Source organism: Chaetodon trifascialis, chromosome 12 (assembly GCF_039877785.1).
Source record: "Chaetodon trifascialis isolate fChaTrf1 chromosome 12, fChaTrf1.hap1, whole genome shotgun sequence".
Lineage (NCBI taxonomy): Eukaryota > Metazoa > Chordata > Actinopteri > Chaetodontiformes > Chaetodontidae > Chaetodon > Chaetodon trifascialis.
The window spans coordinates 4,898,635-4,922,196 of record NC_092067.1 but is presented as its reverse complement, the minus strand read 5'-3'; the positions used below and the strand labels follow the sequence as shown (position 1 = coordinate 4,922,196).

General features: G+C 40.6%; 1 protein-coding gene across 1 annotated transcript in view; it reads left to right on the top strand.

Moving 5' to 3' along the window:
* Positions 1–13,408, top strand: part of cntnap5a (contactin associated protein family member 5a) — an 80,748-nt gene extending 67,340 nt beyond the window's left edge. Inside the window, exons 18-24 of the mRNA XM_070975718.1 lie at positions 132–371; positions 2,086–2,313; positions 5,690–5,823; positions 7,140–7,227; positions 7,419–7,619; positions 9,583–9,657; positions 11,412–13,408. Of these exons, the coding sequence (XP_070831819.1) occupies positions 132–371; positions 2,086–2,313; positions 5,690–5,823; positions 7,140–7,227; positions 7,419–7,619; positions 9,583–9,657; positions 11,412–11,605 (1,160 nt within the window). The 3' untranslated portion in view covers positions 11,606–13,408. The remainder of the gene's footprint in view (positions 1–131; positions 372–2,085; positions 2,314–5,689; positions 5,824–7,139; positions 7,228–7,418; positions 7,620–9,582; positions 9,658–11,411) is intronic.
* The last annotated feature ends 10,154 nt before the right edge of the window (positions 13,409–23,562 follow it).

Below are 23,562 nucleotides of genomic sequence, written 5' to 3'. Positions count from 1 at the left end.
CTGGAATTAAGTAAATGTTTGTTGTAAATCCTCATCAGCCTTAAAGGGAATCATAATTATAAAGCCATCAAAGAAGCTTTCTAGCACATCCGGGGAGCATTAGATGTGACTTATGGCCGTCCTTGTCTCAGGAGGAACAGCGTCCCAGCAGAGAGGCTTCCTGGGCTGCATCAGGACTCTGAACATCAACGGCGTGAGCTTTGACCTGGAGGAGAGGGCCAAGATGACACCAGGGGTGAGCTCTGGTTGTCCAGGCTACTGCAGCGGCTCCAGCAGCCTCTGCCACAACAGAGGGAGGTGCATCGAGAAGAGCAACGGCTACGTGTGCGACTGCTCCCAGTCCGCCTATGGGGGAACCACCTGCAACCAAGGTGAGTGCTGATCAACAACAAACCACTTAATGCAATTCTTTTAATAAATTAATGTTGAGTACGACAAACAAATAATCAATCAAGTCAAGGTTGTTCCATTACAGAGCATCAATAAAAATGCAAGTAATGCAAGAGGCAATTAATACTTGTCCTGACTCCAGACTCCAAGAACATTTAAAATGCATTAGACCAAATTATCTCCTGCAATATGTGAGCACAGAACAGAGCACAGACACCAACGCAGCTGAAACCCACAAACACCCAGCACAGATAGGAGAGCAGGAGGCTGAGCAAACAGCCATGAAGACATGGTGGAGAGTTAAAGAGATTAAAATTCTGGCTGCAGCTGTAGCTAACCACTCTGCACTATTTACACAGTTTCATCGTGCTCAGTGCGTTAAATATGAAAGTGGCACCCATGCCAGGATAGAGCTAATCTGACTGCTGTTCAAAAATATTTCTTGCTTATTGCAACTTGAATCTTTCCACACAGTAAGTTGTGTTATTGTGGTGAGGAGCCTATCAAATATGTCTCCTGTAGGTTACAGACACTCCCTTTCATCCGCGTCTCTCTGGGGGTTAAACTTCATGAAATTTCAGGAGTGAAATGCAGTTCTTACATAAATGATAGTATGATGGCAGATTTTCAAAGCTGTGTGTGGAAGTTTTGACTTAATGGAGGTACTCCACATTAAAATCAAAGGTATGATTAAACAATGAACATTGCCACTTTGCAAAGCAAACTGTCAGTTTTATTTTCAGTTATTGTATGAATATATTAGTACTTTTGTGAAAGTGGGTGCTTGTGTGGCCGGGTGCTGAACAGCAGTAGCCTAGAGATTACCTGCTTTAGTGGATGTGCTGCAAGCAGAAACTGTGATACCTCTGAGGCACTCTCATTGTAAATGTGTTATTGCAGCAATGTGAAACCAGTGATGTTATGGTGTTTTGGTATGTTGCCATGCTGCAGCTTCCATCCCTTCCACGCCCTGTAAATCCTAGCACCTGTTAAAGTAACAGCTGTCTGAATGGCATTGATCGACAACACTTCCTGTGGTGCTGTTGCATCCCCCTTTTTTGAATGAAGTTTGCTAATGTGATTTGATATGTTGTCAATTAGTGGTGTATGTGCATGATTAGCTAGCTACTCGTTCATTTGTGGGTTACAGTAAGACAACAAGCGAAGAGGCTTTTGTTCCTAGAGTTTCTCCTCAAGACAACACTTCTTTTGAGGCTCAGAGCCATTTATGATGGTACACTCATTGCCTGGAAGGAGGGACTGCCTTAAATTGAGTGAAAGTGAATGAAAGTGGCAAAAAACCACAGTGCATGAAATTTCGTAACATGTTTTGCTACAGCATTGCTCTGCAAGCTGGACATTCTCTGACTATTTTTGAGTAGGTATGCATTAAGTACATGTGCCAAGAGAGTTCTGCATAAACACATACCACTTCACCTCTAAAGAAAGATAATACTTTTAGATTTTCATTCAAAACACTGACTTCCCTCCAGCTGTACCCACTGGGCAAACCCCACTTTTAATAAGGCTGTGTTGATTTTTCCTGCTAACCCTTTTATTTTATGAGACATAATGAACGTTGCTGCCTCTGGAGGGTGTGAGCCATCTTTAAGTCTTTTCATCTTGTTTCAAAAAGAGTTGTAACGGAGCTCCCTTTGCTGAAACCTTTTTTTATCTGTGTCCCTGTGTGTGCAGAGGTGTCTGTGTCCTTCGACATAGAGTCCTCAGTGACCTACACCTTCCAGGAGCCCTTCTCAGTCATGCAGAACAGAAGCTCGCAGGCCTCCAGTGTTTCCACGGAAAGCAGCAGCAGGGCCAGAGAGGATGTAGCCTTCAGCTTCGTAACCTCCCAGAGGCCGGCCATGCTGCTGACTGTCAGCACCTTCAGCCAGCAGTATATTGCTGTCATCCTGGCCAAGAACGGTACATACAGCTTTTATATTAATGCACAAGTATCAAATATACATATATATATTAGTGCTGTCAAACAATTAAAATATTTAATCCCGATTAATTTCATGAATGTCGTAGTTAACTCGTGATTAATCGCACATTTCTATCTATTCTAAATGTCCATTGAGTTATCATTTTAATACTGTTATCAACATGGAAAAGTGGATAGGCTTGCTTTGTGCAAATGTTTTTTACTGAAAACAATGTGTAGTGTTATATTTCACACTAACATTCTCACTTTGAGCAGTCATTCACATTTGAATGAATCAAATCTCACACAATTTAACACTGTCAATAAACAGATGACAAAAAAATAAATACTTGGTTACAAAAAAGCCCCTTCAACAGCCCTTTCTAAGGGATCAAAACAGGGTGATACAAGATAAAGTTACAAAGTGCACATCATTGTAAACTAGGACTCAGGCTATAGTGCAGTTAAACCATGGCTGAAACTTTCCTTTCTTAAGTTTCCTTTCAACATATTAGCATCCATACGCCTTTGTCGAAAGCCATCCATTGCTGCCTGGTTTTTACAAGGAGGCAGTGGCGAATTCGCATTCGCCGTGTGTTTGGCCATCAAGTGGTATTTCAGACTGGATGTGCTACGGTGATAACTCAGTTCACACCAACAACACACACAGATAACTTTGGTCTTGTCAGTCAGCCCATCTGTAAAAAAGTAGGCTACCGGTTTGCGCTTGACGTCCACACAAACCGGTAGCCTACTTTTTTACAGTTAGCGAGCAGACAAGACCAAACACGTGCGTGCGGCGTGCCTGTTGTTTTGTTTCCTGTTTACAACCGGATCCTTTAGTTTTTCTTAGGTTACTAGCAGTGGCCACAGCTTATAAAAACTACAAGTTCACTCGGTCACAAAGAGCGTTAAACTCGCGATAAAAAAAAAGTGCCGTTATAATTGATTTGTGTTAACACATTAATAACGCAATATTTTTTCTATTCCACAGTTCCATTGTGAACTGTTGTTTTTACGTATTTATATTCTGTTATGTTCATGTGAAAACATTATATTTATGTCTGCATTATACAGTTGTTTGTCCACAGCCATTTGAAACTATTTCAAATCCTGTCCGATAAAATGTTGTATAGTTTACATCATCAATGCAGCAACACTGTAGCTGGAAACATACTGTTTGATATTTGAAGCCCTCAGTGTCTCCAGCCCTCAGTTGAAATGATAGTGATGTGATTGAAGAGACATGATGACTGTGAGGTCAAGTCCCGGTCCTGATTTTATTTTCAGCAAAATTCCAACAGAATTATCACAATTAGTGGACTCTCTGGTGGGGTGATATAAATCACTGAAATTGTTTCTTTTCTTTTTTTTTCTTAAGAATATTTTTGGCAGGGTTTTTTTTTTTTCTCTAATCATGAAATCATTGCAAAATAGTATACATGTTACCAAGAACTAGAACCAAAGATTTAGCGAAGATGCATGGACTCATTTAGATCCGCCATTTTCTGACACAACCAGGCCTCAAAGTGCTGTCGCACCTGTAATTTGGTTCAGTGTCAAACAAAACAAGTTGCCTTTTAGTTCTATTTCACCACATTCAACCTGATTTATTACAAAAAAAACCGAGAGGTGTGAATACTAGTCATTGGAAGGTAACTCTACCCATTCATGCCATATGCATTGCCTGTATTTAACATCTCTGCAGGATAACATATAAGGGGGTGCTGAGTGTTACTAGTCACAACTTCAGCTTCAAATTGTAACTTCGACTGGATCTCATATGTTGCAAATTATCATGAACCCCTTTTCAGTATCTGATTATCATAGAAAATCCTTGCACTCACAGGCTTACACAAACACGTTACCATGGCTACCAAATGATCTCGCATGATTGCTGAGCGATTGCCTCCCTGACAGTGGGCTTGTCCACTGTGCGTTCAAACCACCGATGAGATGCACCAGAGGTGACTTGGAAATCGGACAGAGATTGTCCTGTGTAGGCAGAAGAAAATGGAATCCACTTTAATAAAAATGATTCAATTTAATCCCATTGCGCTCCAGTTACCATACAGTAGTAGGTTATTTTTAAACTACAGCAAGAACCAATTGCGAGACGTACAAATATGCCTGTCAAATAGTGTCTAGTTTAATAGGGGTACTTAAACCTCAAGATCTAATTTTCAGGAAACCTTAAGTTTATTTGCATGTTGAAAGGTGTTGAGCAGAAGAGAAAATGAGGCTGACAGTACAGGCAGCTAATGTGTTCCATACTGGTGCCACAGCTGCCAGCATGAATATAATACCGCCCCCACAACTTTGTGCAAACTGACTATAGGCTAATGAATAGATTTAACCTCTGCGGGTGTGCTCCTCCTCTGCATCTTTGAAAAGCCTCTTTCTTCATAGTGAGTCTTGATGTCCAATAAACTTAAGACAGCCCATATGTAAGATAAGAAGCCCATGGTTATCTAAAGGAGAACATTAACCATACCTTTGACTTCCTTACTAAACAAACAATAAATAGAATAAGAACAAAGCTGTTGCATTTTAAGTCTGGAGAATATTTCAGAAAAATGTCCTCACAGTTGTAACACTTGTTACAGCTTATTTCTTACTGTCAACCAAGTGTCTGAGCTCTTTCAGCTTCTGACACAAGAAAGGCCTCAATGCTTTAAGCTGACGGCCTGTAAGCTGAATCCAAACTTGAGTATTATATTGAGTGACACCTATGTGCAGTTGTTAGTCACAGTCTGTGTCCTAATACACTCTTTTGTGTTAAATCAGTACGCCCATGTTCCTCAGGTCTATGTAAACACTGAAGGGCAGAGGAGACACTTCATCCACAGTGACCTCCATCTATAGGAGCACTCTCAGGATTTGAAATGAATCACAACACAAAGCCCTTCACCTACAGACCGGGAATTGTAATATTGACCCAGCTCCACTTGACAATGCATATCTTTCTGACTCTGTGATCTGGCAGTGATTGTGTGTGTGGGAGGAACACTGAGCACATATTGACTGTGGGAGCAAAGAGCTATGAGATAGAGATCTCAAAAGGCAATTGAAGAAGTTTAGATGTAGTGCTCTATTTATAAACAAGCAGCCACATCATTTCAGTAAAGCAGTGTATTCTCTTCTCCTACTTGGCATTATCATGCAGTGTGCGCATTCTTGAAGCTAAAGTAGAATGTGTTTAATCTAAGATGCGGTGTTCATCTCAGTGGACTGGACTTGAGTCTCTGGCTCTTAAATTTGCATTGAGCAGTGAGCTCCATCGCAAATCAATTACCATAAAGTGCTCAGATGGGGATTTCTACAGAGGTCTGTTTAAAGGAGAGTGCTGCATGCCTTTCCATGCTTTCTGTCCAGGGAGTCTGCAGATCTGGTATCACCTTCAAACAGACAGGAGTCCAGATGTGTTCAGCCCCGCCCTCAATAACCTGGCAGATGGACGACTCCATCGAATCAGAATCCACAGAGTGGGAAAAAACCTCTATGTACAGGTGAGCAGTACCCTCAAATGTCAAAGAGGAACTTTTTTTAGTACGTACGGATACATACTAACTAGAGCTAACTGCTAACTAACAGCACTAACTACATGCAGGGGTTGTATGTGTGTGCACTCAGTTGAAATGGGTGTGCCAGCTGAACATTGTATTCAAGCTTCTCTGTTCCTGAACTCCTGAGGTGCATTTGTTACACATCCGTCATATCTGATCGAATTTCAAAAATATTGCGAGGGAAGAAAAAATGTGTTGCAAGGGAACACAAAAGTACTTCAGGAAAAGAATTCCCACTGCGATCCTGCCTTATAGAGCAGAGGAAGTCTTGCATGTGGAAATGCAGGATGCTGCCCCCGTCTCAAATTATGCTGATCTGCAACTGTTCTGCAGAAGTGAGTTTATTCAGCAGCATCTATGCTGGGTGTGTTCTGTTGCCCCTGTAACCACACCCAGCAGCGATGGCATGATGTGCTGGTCAAAAGACGTCTCGACCAAGCTAACTTTGGTTGAAAAGACATCTGTGGACATCCTTTGGCATAAAAATCACAATGAATGCTTCCTGTGTAGCCACTCTCATAACCGTTTCAGAAAAAGTTCATTCATAGTTTGACAATATAATCTTAAATTAGGGTCTACTGACTAGCTTTTTGCCAAGCTTTCAGTCTGATCTGACAGTCTTCACTACCAGATGGAATTAGCTCTACACAAAAAAAACAGTATTTTGTGTTGCAATCTCCCCTTCATATAGGACTGACTGTTATTGCATGTCTGAAGTGTCACATTCACTACACATGCTGACAACTGAGCAAGACCCTTCTGCTGATGAGTGTTGATCGAACACATAACGCAGAGAGTATATTAATCCATCTAATGCTGTAAAATGTCACATCTTATATGAGCGGGAACTAGAATTTTCTACATGCTCCCCAAACACAATAGAGAGATGATGTTAACATTTTTCACTGCATTGAAATCTGTTCTCAGCTGGCTCATCAGCTGGCTCATCAGCTGGTCTATAGATGTACCACTGTGGGCATTTGAGAAACGTCAGTGGACGTCCTTCAAATCCTGCTGTGTTTTATTGCAGATCATCAAGTTAAGTGATGCAATTGAGTCACCATGGTAGGCCAGAAGTGAAAGGTCAAAAATCACTTCAAAGCCAACTGTGGGCGGATATGGTTTTGTGTGAAGCTGTAGAGAACACAATTTCTCAATCTATAATGTATTGAAATGTGCTGCTGCTGCTGGTGTTGCTGTTACCTTGGTTTAGATTTCTTGTAATCGGCTTGTTATCTGATTTCTCTCCACTCAACCAGATCGACCAGGACATCCACACCAAGTACACACTGTCATCTGATGCAGAGCTGATCTTAATCAGATCCCTGACATTGGGCAAAGTCACCAGTAAGTCCTCCCATGATGTTCAGAAAATTGCTGAAAATCTCCCACATCACGCCTCTGTTGTACTTTTATTCCAACATTCAGCATTAGCTGTTGAGAGTTGACCCGGTTACTCAGAAATGACTGTAATTCACAAAATCCATTCTGTCACCATCAGTAACATGAACTTTCACCCATCAACTGTATCCCTTCAGGGAGGGAGAACTTCAGTGAGAAAGTGATGCAGGCAGCTTCTAAAGGCTTCAGTGGCTGCCTCTCCTCAGTCCAGTTCAATCATGTGGCACCACTGAAGGCGGCGCTGACAAATCGAGGAAGTTCATTGGTCACCATCCGTGGTCCCTTGGTCCAATCAAATTGTGGTGCACTGGCAGAATCCACCTCGCACACACTGCAAGGTAAAACCTCTACACACTCTTCTGTTGAACTCGCCCACACACACCCCGCCACAGTAAATAGTCATTTCCAGGTTGAGCTGCATGCTCAGAAACAATCGCTGACATACAGGATGTAACTGCAGACTAATCTTAGACTTGGTGTTTTTGATGCCATTCTACATACTCTTTCTTCAGGCCTGCAAGCTCAAGTGAAAGGATTAATGTGGCCATTCTGAAACTCCCTCTACAAACATGTCCTACAATTTTGATAATCAGTGCATCTTTCGTGTGATTTTTCAGCATTTTTAAAATGTGCTGCTTTTCTTCATATGTTTGTATATTAAATATCTCTAAACTGAATGACAACTGACAACACAGAGTATTTGAAGATGTCACCATGAACCCGGAATGGCTAGACCGAACCTCAACTCACTGCGCCACTTGGTGTCACATCGTTTGCAGATGCTTGCAGCGCACATAGGACACACCATGCAGCCAGAAATCAAGACAGAGTCAGTGTGTGTGGGATTTTACACAGAAAACAAAAGGTGTGGGTGTTTTGACGAGCATCAAACACAAGTAATTTGCTTGGAGACAGCAGCTAGTGTCCAATAGAGGAGCTTTTCGGGGCCACTTGTTGCAGCAGTTATCTAATTACTGTACAAAAGGTGTTCACATGTTGATCTAATGCTCTAAACTCAACCATCTTTTGAGCAGCTCACCTTTGTGCAGCCAGGGGCATTCTGGAGATCTGTCCCGGTTGAACGTGATCTTGTTTTGTGATACCAGAAAATCAGAGTTATGCCTCAAAAACAGCTGCTAACGCACTAACTTTCATTTGTGGTGCAGGCCCCATGCATTCTGAAAATAAATAAATCAACTCCAAGCATGTAATCAGTCTAACTGCCGTCCTGTTAATCTGTTACTGTCTTTAAAACTGACTTGTAATTAGTGACTTGTGAATTTAGATAATTACAGTACGTTGCAGTGTGTTTTTCAGATGTCTGACAGAACAGATGCACTTCAGTTTTTACCAGTGGAGCTGACTCCACCAGCCTCTGCTCTGACACAGATGTTTTTTTATACTTTCAATCTTTTTTCCCCAATTATCCATGTATGAACAAAACTCTGCATTTATTTTTTGTGAACAGATGCACTTTCCTGGAGCACACTGTTATGGTTAGGGCTTGTTCATTAAGTGCAGTAATTAACTAATTCTAATGTCTCAGCTCAAAGCATGAAGTCTTCATTAGAGTAGCTCTACATATATACTCGTTACAACGTATATAAATATGCATCATCAAACACCAGACCGTGATAGAATATGTCCTACAAAAGTAATGTGAAACAATAGATGATAAATTCATTTCAAGGACCAATTTGAGTTGGTTGATACAACTCTCATCTAGAGTAATAATGGAAATTTTGTTAATTGCTGTTTTGGCAGCTACATGAAACAGCTTATTGTGTGGAGCTAAAACATGCAATGAAACCACCAGCCACTTGCTTCAAGGCTCATTCACCATCACACTCCATTCAGTCTGAAGCTTTGACACGGGTTAAATGGGTCAACACACATCATCGCCTCATCACCACACTCCTTCTGACCCGGGTTTAATGCAGGTCAGACTCTGCCCACCCTCAAGTCATTGAGCATCTTTATTAGGGTTGGTAACTGAAGTCAATGATATTGAGATGAGACGATGTCGATGACATTCAAAAGTCATTTAACCAACCAGAGAGAAATATAGAAATAAGAACACATGTTAGTGCTTACGCAGAGAGAAGGGGAGAAACTAAATTTATCATGGAATTCAGTTCTGTGTCATTCTTGAGCTCAGCAGTCAAGCGTAATGAACATAAACTTCACAGATGAAGGTGACAGTTCTGACCAGAGACTGCAGAGGTCTTGGTGTTATGCATTGGTCTGTGGTATGATGGGGACATTAATGAATTTGTCTGCTTTTCGTCTCTGCTTCTCCAGATCAAACTGTAACAGCAAACAAAGATAAAGAGGAGCTTGGCAACGGCACCCAGAAGGATTTGGCTGTAATAGCAGGTCTGCTTTTCTCTCTTCTGTGCTGGTTTATTTTTCTTTGCTTAATTGAAAATGAGTCCCAGCTGTTTATTTGTCATTCTCTCCATTTGCTTCCATCTTAATTGTTATTTTCTGGTCTTGGGGTCACTCAGTCTGAGCTCAAGCTCATTTTCATTACTTCCACTTACACAATTTTGTTTTTTAGATTAAATTGAAGATGATGATGATAATGTTCTGGATTTCTGTGTGCTTTCTAAATAGGTAACCTTTGTATTTCATTTTACTTCTCCTCCATTTTACACTTGAACTGTATTGTTGACAATAGAAATGCCCCAAGATGGTCGGCAACATCAGAAAAAAAGAAATTATTTATTGGAATAGTTTGATGGTGTAGCAGGAGTGGAGTGGAAAGTAGGTGCCATGATATTGTCACAATGGCACATTGTTCTAAAACCCCAATATCCTGAAAAACATCCCATTGGACCAAAAGGTCGTTTGTCGAAGAGCCTGTTATCCTGAAAAGAAACACCCACTGATCTGAAAATGTTTTTGTTCCATCCATATTCTGCAAATACCTGCCGCTGATTGGCTCTGACCCTGACATGTTTTTGTAACCCTAACCTTCACCAACCATAACCATAACCGAGCAACGAAGGAGAAGCCAAGAACAAACTAGCCAATCACTGGTGGAGTATGGCCGGTCTTCATGGAATGTAGGTGGGAAAAAATTCAACAGACAGTGTGTATTTTCAGAGCAATGGGCTTTCGGAGAAATGGCTGTTTGTTTTCGGGATAACAGGCTGTCAGACAAATGGGCTTTTGGTCCAGTGGGACATTTTTCAGACTATTGGGGTTTTGGACTAATGGGCCGTCAGAACAGTGGGCAGTCTCTGGAAAATAAAGGTCTTCAAGCTAACGAATGGCCAGGTGTCGGCACAAAATTTTGTTTTGAGCCCAAAAGAGGCTGTATCTTTTGTCGTTAAATCAATGCTGTGATGCTGTGGCGAGATGGAGAATGGAACTGTGTTTAATGTGACATCATGTTTTAGATTAAAGCAACAGCATTTTGATTAACATGCTTATTCACTTCCTTGCTGAGAGTTTGATTAGACAGTCAATAACATGATCAAGCCAGGAGATAGTCTGCTTAGCATAAAGACTAGAAACAGGGAGAACGAGCTAGTCTGGCTCTGTCCAAAGGAAACAAAATCTGCCTTCCAGCAATTTTGTGTTTTGATTGGGGGCTTATGTGCACGACTGTTTCATGTCCAAGACCAGTTACTGGTCCCCCATATTTATAATAGAGACATGAGAGTGGTATCCCTCTTCTAATCTAACCCTCAACAAAAAAAGGTATTTTTAATCATCACTTCTGGGTTCGCTGCAATCATCTTCAAGGGAATACATAAACACTAATGCCAGCAAAGGCAAAACAATCAAGGACACTGCAATTACATTGTGAGTATAAAAAATAAACCACAATTTAAATATACTAACAAAACACCACTCAACTGGGAAGTGTTATCAGTAAGTAACATTACTTGACAGTGATTTAATGTGTCGTCACTTTGTATCCAAGCACAGCTTTTTGTGTTTAAAGGTAAGAATTCTTGCACAACTAAACTTTGTGACAACCAAGACAAAGCAGGTGGATGTTACTGTACGGAGTTTAGATCAGGATCACAGGTCAATAACAGAAATTTGATGGGGACAGTCCTGGTTGACAGCATGGTCGCCTGATACCTACTAATTCATCTTCCCTGCTGTGTTCTCAGGTGTGGTCACAGCGGTGGTCTTCATTGCTGTGTGTGCTCTGGCTGTGATAAGCCGCCTCCTCTACCAGCAGCGACGTGCCCAGAGGAGCAGCAGCATCAAAGAGGAGAACAGACACAGCATGTACACAGACTACAGGACAGAGATGCACCTCCACAACTCAGTCAGGGACAACATGAAGGAGTACTACATCTGACTACAGGGTGCACTCTGAGGACCTAAGACACAAACTTACCTCTCTCTTATAAAGGACTAACAGGTGGACGTGCTGCTGCAGGATTTCATACAACAAAACATCTCTGTGCCCTGGAAGTCTCTCAGGAACACTGCAAAAGCCTGTAGCCTATAGTCCACTCTCGTAATGCTCCAGTACAAGCAAGTGGCTGAATCTTTACAGCTGTTAATGTATTTGATGTTGGTGAAACTGTCAGACTCTGCTGCTGTGGTTTCTGTCGTTGCAAATTGTGTAAAGCAAAAGATGAATGTTCTGCAGTGGTGGACAGAAGGACACCATGAGTGCAGTGAGCGAAAGCTGCTGTCCATCCTGAATGCGCACAATTTACAACATTTTGTTTGAAACCCTCAAATAATGAATATTTCCACATTTCAGTGGGATTCACTAAATTGTACTTGCAAGTCAGGAAATGTAGGCCAGGCCTGTAAGATATGCGTGCATTCGCTGCTGTCTTTGTTTTGTCAGTGGTGGTGAATGTTGTAGATGAAGAAAAAGGGACTATACTGCCTATATTGTATGAGTGCCTAATTTGCATACAAGTTTTTATTTTAACATTTTAGAAGTTATTCATGTGATATCATTTGCACAAAAGCAGTCACATTTACATAGAGATGAGCTTATTGTCATTCAGTTCTGTAACCCACACCACATAGAGTAAAAGGATATTTGAATTTCCCAGTCATGCACAACATCTGCCCGTTCGACCATTAGTAGTGGGTGACTGTCAGTAATGTTTCTTTCACTGAGTTGTTTTCCACAGCGCTGTTTGAAGTTGTGTGGAAACTGGAAAACCTAAAAAGTCCATTAAATCCAGGAAGTTGTAAGCTATCATTAACTGGACATGTGCTAAATCCGTAACTCTCAACATCTTCAAACATTTCAGGTTTTCAAGTTTTGTCCCTAAGAAAGCATTGTACACCATTCAAGCCGCATATACTTCATTGTAGGCAATATGTAGCTCATGGCCTATGAAATCATGGATTTTCCCATATTTAATTGTGCAAATTCTATGTGTGTATTATTTTTCAATTACATAAAAATCCAAAAATGTGTTTATTGTATCATGAGAGTAGAAGAAGTAAGAAATTAATGGAGAGGATTACAGGATTTTAAAAAAATTTGAAAACAGTCATCTACACCAACATGCACATCAAGGAGTCTCAACTGTGGTTGAAAATCCTGCCAATAATAGGGAAGCCAATAATAGTATCTACAGGCTAAAAATCACTGCATATACAGACAGAGACTGGTACAGAGTATACAAATCTGGCAAACCACAAAGCTCATGTGTCATATCTTTGATGTTCTTTAGCATACAGGCAGCAGTTTGGTGTGTACAGGTAGTGTGAAACTGGTTTAACCAGCATGTGAGTGGAGTCAAGTTTGCAGTAGTATAAAACAATCACAGCAGCAAGTTTATTGGGGCTTGTACAGCAACAGTAAGATCTGGGGTTAAATGTGTCAGCCACAACCTACTTTACTACACTTTGTCACAGTACTTGAGTGAGTTTGCACCACTGTTAAAAGTTGTAATGCTTGTCATCTATATTGCTAGCTCGGTGATATGCAAAAGCCAAGCAGGAAGGCGAAGATAGGCCTTTTTGTCAGCGTCGGATTAAGACTATGAGGCTGCGATATTGCTTAGAAGTATTGCGTACCAGTGTAGACCTGGTGCCTACCAAACTCAAAAAGTACTGGTACAAAGGTCAAGTTTGTCCATTATTTGCAGCGCTATTCAGCAGTGCTTTGAGCTTTTTGCAACCAAAAAAAAAAAAAAAAAAATGTTACCTTGTTTATTATTTGGATTACAGGGATAACTGGTGTCTTCTACTGTCCTCTATTTCAATCAGAACACTTTTTATATATGTACATCTTACACTGACTGATCCGAAGAATAAATCCATACACGCATAAACAAGACAAAAAGTCTACAGCCAAACTAATGTTCCTGTGAGTCTGCATACAGCAAAGCCTGGATGGAAAATTAAGATAACTTTGCTTTATTTTAGATCCATACTAGAGGTCTTCATGGGTCCAAAAATTTGTGCCAGAAACCCAAAAGACCCAGAAATGTAATCCTGGAAACCGAACCAGACCCATCTCTTATTTTAAAGCGGGATTTGAACCAATGGAGAACTGAGAAATGTCAGTTTTGAAATGTAAATTTTATACAGACCCAAAACCCACAGAAATGTAACAAGACCCAACCCAGACCTGATCTAGTATATAAAATGTGAATCCAAACCCGTATGGTCGCCAGGGTCAGGTCTACCCGTGAAGACCTCTATGACTTAGCACACGTAGGGCAAAAAATATGAGTTTCACTGAAGGTGGTAGCAGATGAAAAACAATGCTACCTAAATTTCAAAATCAGCTTGTCAGGCCAAACTCCACATTATCAGATTCATTATCCGTTGGTGTCAGCTGCTCTTACGCAGATTAGCTGTATTTGTCAGTTGTACTTTGAGCTTAACGTGCTAAACAAAATGGATAAGCCCAAAAAAAAAGTTGAATCTGAGGCTGAAAGGAATGTGGTAATTGTTTTTTTCTTCTATGTGCTGGAAAAGTCATTCTAATTCATCCTCTTACAATCATAAAAATCTGTACAAAATTTCAAAGAAAGCAATTGAACGATTCTGAAGATATTTCACCCTGATTCCATTTTTTGGACCAATGGACTGATGGATGAACAGATGGATGAAAGACTGAGAAACAATATTGCCCCTCCTGGAACCCCACCGCTACCATGGCTGAAGATTACATGACTGAAAGTGAGAGCGGCATGGTCAAAAGATAGGGTCTTGATCCAGTGGACCCCATCTGTGCATGTCCTTGTTATGTCTCAAGATGTGATCTCTAGTATCAGTGAATGAATACATACCTCTCAGAGTGTTTTGGTTATATTGCAATGGGTAATATCACGTGGTTACTTCTTCTTAATGATTTGTATAGCTGCAGTTTTATTAAGGATCTATTGCATAGATGTATAATTTAATAATAAAAGTAAATATATTGTTAATCCTCCATTGGAAATGGCTTGACTTTAAACAGGGTCTTGCGTTGTTATTTAGATATTTAAAGGCTCTCTCATTTTGACCTTTGTGTCTTTTTTACCTGTGGCAGCCTAGCAGTAATTTCAATCAAAGGTCCAATATTGTTCATGGTGTTCACAGATGGAGGCCAATGAGGGATTACAACTGTGGGTGGGGGCCTGGAGAGGGAGTGCAGTGACTCCCAGGTTGAGGGTCGAAGCTCTTTCTGAGACTCTCAATGCTGGCCTGGTGTATCTGCCACCATCTTCCAATCTGCAGCAAGGAGAAAGGGCTATCTGGCTGGTTGGGATCCTTTATGATTCTCTTAGCCTTATTCTTGCAGCATTTGTGTAAATATCTTTTAGGCGGGATAGAGCACTGCCTATTCTATGCTCAGCCGAATGAACCCCTCTTTGCAGGTAAGATGCAGGCAGCAAAACAAGCATAAAAGTTGTTGAGTTCACTTGCTACAGACGCATCAGCACTTGACAAGGAGGGGGGTTGAGTTTCTAATCTGTTATAGCTCTTAGACCTTGCCACATGCTTCTAGGATTGCCTTCATAGAATTGTATCTCGCATCTCATGACCCCCATTCCTTCATCTCCTCACCTCTCCATTCCTCACCCCTCATCCCCTCATCCCTTCATTCCCTCATCCCTCCATCTCTCACCTCTCACCTCTCGTCCCCTCGTCCCCCAACCCACATTCCTTTATCCCCTCATCCCTCATCCTTCATCCCTTCATCCCTCATCCCTTACTCATCCATTGATGCCTCCTTCTCTGTACCCTGCCTTCCCCTTGTCCCTCGACCCTCCTCCTAATGTATTATCATTCATCATCTATGCTCTCCTCCATCCATAATCCATATCAAACCATTCTAAATCTGTATCTTATCGGAACAGAAGTTTTATAACTAACTTTAGGACAAAGACCTTGGCTCGAAACCATCCCACTTCCACACAAGTATTTAAGATCACCTGATTCATTAATTTCCTCTTCCATTCTTGACACCCCTCCCCCCCAACAACTTTTTCTTTCTTCTCTCCCCTGTCTCTCACTTGAAGACAGGAACCACTGTCTAAAAATCCAGGAACATTCGAAGAGACGACCCCACCTTGAGCCTCAACTCCCCCAGTTCCATCCCGTCTCTACAACGGCAACTCACACTGGTCCATCATCACACTTCATCCATCTATGGCCTGGATCTCTCCTTTCATCCTTTCATCTTCTCATCCCTAATCCCTCGCTTCCCATGTCATCAGTCCTTCATCCGTGGACCCTCATCCGTTCATCCCCTCGACCCTCATCCCTTCATCCCCTCATCCCTCACTCCATGCTCTCATCTCTTCATCCCCTCATCCCTCACCCCTTATTCCCTCATCCCTCACCCCTCATCCATTCATCCCCCTCTCTCCTCATCCCTTCATCCCTCCTTCCCAACACCCTGCCTTCCTAATGTATTATCAGTCATCATCTATGCTCTCTTCCATCCATAAAATGCATTAAACCATTGGAAATCTGTATCTCATCGGCCTGTTCTTTGTTAGTGAACTGCTCTTCTTACAATGTAGGCTACTGCTTTGAAGTTGTCTATGTTTCAAGACCGTAGCCTTAAGTTTGTAGGCTGCAGGGTGTGTTTTTATGGCATCCCGAATGGTTTTGACCTGCATTGTTAAATAAGAAAATTGTGACACTCCCACAGACTGAAGATTAAGATCAGCATCATAAATGTAGATGGTCATGGTAAAAGAAAGTAGAACTGCACAGAGCTAATTACTTAATGTTTTTTTATGTTAAAGAGCTGACATGTGAGACCATGGGAGGCTGACGTTGATGAGCCAGATATCTCCAAAGGATCCAAAGAGGTATGTAATTGTCAGAAAAAGCACTCGGAGTTGAATCAATAACGAATGAAGAGAGGATTTAGTGCAGGACTGTCAGACTGCATTAGTTTTATCTTGGTTTACCTAATAAACTGGAAACTGTATATATGCTTATAGCCCTCATAGAGACATGCCAACATTATGTATTTTAAAGAGAAGTGGAGTGCAAATACCATATCCCACCAACAATAACCCAGACAAGCTCGCCTCTACATTTGCAACAAACAACCATTTTGATAATTGGTTAATCTGTTGATTATTACTTTGATTAAACAATTATTATTCATATAAAAAGAAAAAAGCTGCATTTTAATATTTCCAGCATTTCTGAAAATAAAACTAATTTCTTGTCTTATTGTACAATGGTCTTTCAAACAGCTTGGCCAGGCAAGTACAGACAAGGCCACAGTTGCCAACTGTTTGTTGCCAACTGTTTTTAGAATCTATTTGACTGGTTGCAGCCCTAAAGAAGTGTACATGGGACATACAATTAATTTGAGCTGCAGAGGCATTTACACATCCTTACTATCAGCCATCGGTCGACACTTGCATGTGTATGTGTGTCTAGGGACAGTCCTAATGCAGTGGAAGAGATAGAAGTCTTGTCCAAAGCCTGCACAGCCTTGTGTTGGGACCAGGTCTAAGGACTTGTCACTGGAAACGATCAAGGCACATAGAATTGTATTCACTGTCTCCTACGCTCAAAACAGTCTTGTAGTCCATCTGCTTCTACATGCTTATGGTTCCCAGTGATTAAAAATAGTAAAAATGACATTTTTTTCCCAGAAAATATGGCTTCTAGACGTGTGAATGTCACAGAAACAAGAGAAAGATTTCATGCTGATTCCAACTCTCTCTGAAAGAAGCTGCTTAGGAGACATTTTGAACATTCAGAGTCACCAGCATGAGATCTCTCTCTCAGTCGTCAGTCCCTTGTGTGTAAAGAAATGTAGACACCTGAAACTAGAATATCTCTTGGTAAATAGGGCAATTCTACAGTGGAGTTTGGATTGAGGCCCAACTTTGATTAGACTGATGAAAACAATGATGACACAGTTATATATGAACATAAAGATTTTGTCGAGTGTTTGTGGAACTAAAATCTCCTTGGTTTTTGGGGTGACATTTAATTTTACACTTCTGTTCTCCCTCTCTTTTTGGACACACTTGATAGAGACACGTTTAACAGCTCTGCAATTAATTCTTGTTTATGGAGTTGGAAATTTGTTAATTCAATTATATGTTTATCACCGAGCTCATAGTTAATGGTGGTGTTGTGCTGCACTACATTACATTGACAGATGTTTCATTTTTCAGGGGGCAGAATATTAGAAACACCCCTGGATATATTGCAGCTCAGTATGATACCAACACTAACTATGAGCTTGATGCTAAAACACAAAGGCAACATAAAAGTAGAATTTATGGCTGAGCTGGTATATTGGATTACATTAGATTGTACTGTAATCTAATGTAATACAAGTCTACCTAATAAAGTGGCCACTGAGTGCATATCCCTGCACCTCAAGTCAAGGATTCCTCCCTATGCTCCTCCTTCTCTGTTATGTCTTTTGTTAGTAGGGAGACTTCTTGTCACCAGACCCATCTCAATAGTGTTGCCTAGCAGTGTTTGCGTGTGTTGGGCTAGCCTTTAGGTGTTTGGGTGGTTTGGGTTTATGCAGGTAGATCAATATGTATTTGGACAATGACACAATTTTTGGTTATTTTGGCTCTGTCCTTCAGTACATTGGATTTGAAATGAAACAATGATCAGGAGTTTAAAGTGCCGACTATCAGTTCCAGTATGAGGATATTCATTATTTGTTCATTAAATCAAAAAAATCTGAAACCAAGTACTAAACATTTCGTTTGTTTTTGTCAGAACTGTCTAATAACTTGTGTTCCTCAGAAATTAGCAGTCTGTCAAATGACAATTACTACTTCTTGATGCATCTGAAAACACCCACAAATTTAAGATGAGTTCACACTTGAAGTCCGTCGTCATTATTTCATTTCAGATTATGTGCTGGAGAACAGAGCCAAGATAACACAAATCATTCCACTGTCCAAATATGTATGGAGCAAACTGTAGGCGTGCGCTCTCACTTCTGTACTCTTTAACCTCATGAAAATGTTTGAGAAACACTGACTTTCCATGTGTATTTATGTCTTCAGTGAACACTGTTTCATCTCTCTTGACCTCTCCCGGTTCTCTCAGCAGTGACAGGATCAACTTGACTCCTGACTGGTCTCCTCTGCTGTCTATGACATTCATTAATATTTACTCATTATGTACATTTATGTGAATGTCTTAACATTAGAATGTGAGTAATTATGATCACAAAAATATTAATGCATACATACTGTAAATTACTGGTGGAAGAAGTACTCAGATCTTCTTCTTAAGTAAATGTAACAATATCATGGTGTCGAACTACTCTGTGGTAGGGGTGAGTTGTCCAATTTCATCACCATCACCTGTGTGACGTTCAGCCACGATGTGGTTTTCATCGTGTGTGTGTCTGTCAGTGTTTGGCAGTAGTGGCATTATTATTCTAACTACATTTCAGCTCTGAGAATGAATTCCATTTTGTATCATCTTTTCTTTCCTGAGATGTCCTCCATTTAAAGTACAAAAGTATTGGAATCAAAATATACTTACAGTACAAAAACTAAAAGCACTCATGCAGAATGGCCCATTTCACAACAATGCATATTATGTTACTGAATTGTAATTATTGATGTATTAATACATACATTACTGCAGCTGGTAAAGGTGGAGCCATTTTCTTTTACTAGCTATACAGTACTGCTGGGTAACTTTTGAATTTCACCTTGAGGATCATCTTATTCTATCAATAATAATACAACATAGTGTACTTGTTTATTCTATGTTGTATTATTAAAATCAGAATCTGCAAAGTAACTTAAGTTATCAAATAAATGAAGTAGAGAAAAGTATATTATTTGCTTCTGAACTGTAAGGAAAAACTCAAGTAAAGTACAAATACCTGGAAATTGTACTTAAGCACTTGATTAGTTACTTTCCAGGCGGCACGGTGGCGCAGCAGGTAGTGCACGTGCCTCACAGCAAGAAGGTTGCCAGTTCGATCCCCGGATCAGGCAGGGCAGAGTTTGCATGTTCTTCCCATGCATGCGTGGGTTCTCTCCGGGCACTCCGGCTTCCTCCCACAGACCAAAAACATGCTCATTAGGTTAATTGGTGACTCTAAAATTGTCCTTAGGTGTGAGTGTGAGTGTGAATGGTTGTTCGTCTGTATATGTTGCCCTGCGATCAACTGGCGACCAGTCCAGGGTGTACCCCACCTCTCACCCGTTGACAGCTGGGATAGGCTCCAGCCCCCCTGCAACCCCGAAAGGGATAGTCGGGTATAGAAGATGGATGGATGGATAGTTACTTTCCGTCAGTGTTGTAAATTAAATGTATTCTACATTATGAAGCAGTCCTTCTTCCCTCCAAAATTAAAAACAGAAAAACTCTCAGCCACTCCTCAGGAAAAAATGCTATACTGAATGAACATCAACAATACAACAACATGTAGTAATCGATGCAAAATTGACCAAAAATTGCTGCAAATATAGTTGCTGCTGCTGTCCATCCCGCTTGAAACCAGTCAAACAAGTGGACAGCGTGGATTTGTCACCCCACTTGACCAAAGAGTGAGATCAAAGAGTGTTACAACTCTCTTATTTAACAGCTCTGGTTCTGGTAATGGATGGTTTCTTGTCATGGAATGATTTGCTTCTGTTTCCTTGGTGAAATCTACCATAGGCTCAGTAAATCCATTGATGTCATCAGGGAAAATGAGTGGTGTCCCTGACCTCTCGTGTCACCGGACACATGCATCATAGTTTGCTTGCATACTTTGACCTGAGAAAGATGGCCGCATGGCTGCGCTCCCCAAACGGGGGTAGCGATTCCGCTCAGTAGCCATTTTTAAATGGGATGTAGTCATGATCCAGAGTGTTTATTCCCCTTATGACAAAGTCAATATGTTGATGGAAGTCAGAAATAACTTTCTTAAGGTTAGCCTGAGTCTCCATCAACAATGAGCACAGCATCAGAATTCCACGTCTGTGAGCAGTTCTTTGCAAAGTTTCGACGTTGCAGCCTCTGCACTCATGTGTGCTTGGATATAGACCGCTCAGGTAATGGCTGGTGTAAGTTCCCTTGGTAGAAAGTGTGGTTTGCATTTGATTAACAATAACTCCAGAGCAAGTGAGCAGAAACAGGGTAGCATTTTGATATTCCCACTGTGACACCATCCTGATTCACCATAAAACACACCTCCCTCCTTCTCTGTTCGGTCAGATTGGTGGACAGAAAGTCACTTGGTTGGATGGCGCTGTCCAGGATTTAGCCTTCAGCCTACACTGTGACAGGACATAAAATCAGTCAATTTGCCTCATCATAAAAAAGCTTTTCAACTTACTTTACTCCAGCACAATGATGAACAGCACTGTGTCAATCCACATGAACCTGTGCGATCTCAGGCTTCCCTTCTACTGTAAGTAGACCTAATTTACCATGTAGACAGTAAGATATCATCCACAATGTTCCCTTTCCCTGGACCTGTTTGTTCCAAAGTAAAAACAAAAATGTACCCTCTAGTTATTTAGGAAATATGTAGTCTGTCTACCCTCATTATCATCTGTATCCTTTCAGTATAGGTAAGTAGGATATGATAATTTTGAAATAAATTACAGCAGATTTATAAAATGCTACAAAGGACTCTTTATCCCATCTTCTTTTTTCCAATTTGCTATGGATACTTCTTCAAAACACACCACTGCTTTCTGCATTCTCTGGTCAAATGATATTCTGCATACTTGCCGTTTGTGACCAAGTCTTCTGCTTACATCAGAGTTAAACCCAGCACATCCTTTGGTCTGATGTCGTTCCAGTCTGCTACTGCTGCTACATGCGTCTATCAGTACATACTATGGTGGTACACCATAATTACAAAAAATTACCTGCAAAATTGCATGTGATATGAAAGGTACTTTCTTACTAAGCAGAAGTGAAAGCAACTACAAATCCTAGCTTTTCATTTTTATACCATTAGTGCAATATACAGTAGAACCCACCTGTTCCCTCTGAGTGCACATGAGGGACTGACAACTAATCTAATGGCCTTTTTGAAAGCAGCTCCCATAACTATTTCTTACATACTGTACATCTCATGCTGCCACAGGCTGCTAGGGGAATAACATGCAGAATGACACATTTATTTATTTATTGTTGTATGTTGTTGCATGTGTTCTTCTATATGTATATCACTTCAATTTTACACATTTTCCCAAAAACTCTCGACAATTATATTTGGGGATGTCAGTGGTTAACCATTAATCGGTGCATGTCAACCTATAGGTTCATTTGCATACCCACATACAGTGTGACACAAAGGCATCAACCAGTTGGTGTGCAGAATAATTGGACCCATATGCTGCAAATTGGTGTAGGAGAGAGCGAGGGATTCAAAGAGCTAGTTCAGTAACTAGAGCCCAAGCACTGGGCTATCAAGAGGTACTGTCAGGGCAGACAAGCTAGCTCTGAGTCTGACCACTGACTGCTGGACAGCTCTCACAAATGAAAGCTACATCACAACTACTGTTTTGCAATGAGAAAATAGTGTTCTGTAGATGGAGTCTGGTGGTTTTGGCGAGAATGATACAGTGGCTGTTTCTGGTTAAACAACATGAAACTTACTTATGTACAAAAAGGTCTGTTTCTGTAAGGATCTTTTCCATAATGTTGTCAGACACTTAGAATAACAGCCTGAGCCTGTCAGTGGCAAAAGTAAACACTTTCAGTAGATGTACATTGATGATGTGCAAACACACAGAGGGATTACATTGCAACCTGTTCAGTGTCTGACCAGCATCACTTAGTCACAAAACAATGAGAAAATAGGGTCAATAAACACAGATCATTTTTGACAGTAACTGACTGGGAGATGCAGTACAACATGCCAGTTCATAGCTGCCAGGCAATCATAAGCAAAATTAACTGAAAACTGATATCCTTAACTTTTCTTATGTTTAAGTAGTCAGTGGCGGTGCACAGACATTCATTTCTATTGCTGCTAATAGAAATAGAAATACGTTGACGCATAATTCACTGGCTTATAGTGTATATGAGTGTATATCAAGGACAGACAAATACCTGAATGGCCTTTTGATATTAGGCTCATATAACATTTTTACATATCATATTTATTTATTTTTATTTATTTATTTATGGGGGGGGGGGGGCAGCTTTGAAAAGTGTCCCTGTTCCCATCATTGTTTCAGATTTTTTGCGCTCCTGGACCAACCAAACAATGGTTTGCAATAAGATGTGGGTTCACTGGATAAAGTGTGCTGTGTGCATTGCCTACATGACAAAACACTCAAATGTATTACATAAAATATTATGTAAACATTGCATGCACATTCCTGCCACATTATGAATTATTCAGGCTGCAAATGGCAAAACTATGCTCATCATACAATCTTTCAATACTATTTATTGATCCAAGGTCAAGTGTCCTCAGCTTTTTGCCCTCCACACAAGTTAATTCTTCAAGTCTCAAGGCAGTAGAGTCTCAGTCAAGCTGCAAGTCCTAATATTCACAACTCTCAAGTCTCAGCGCTTCAGCTCTTCATCACTGAAATAAAAGGTAAAGGATAACTACTGGACACAATGTTTTTGAAAATACATATATAATGATATCAGACCAGTGCTTTGTGAACCTGCATACAAGTGTGTGCATATAGGCAGACATAACAAGTTCTACATACAAAGACAAAGATGGTAACAATGAAGGTAAGTTCTGTTGTGCAAATATTATAGCACAGATCTGTATGCCAGAGTCAATGCTGTTTGCAGAATGCAGTACATATTCTAAAGTTACTCTGGTGACAAAAAACGTAGCCCATGTGTGGCACTACATAACATGCAATTATACATGTCAAGTCTTTCATTCTATAACAGCTTTTT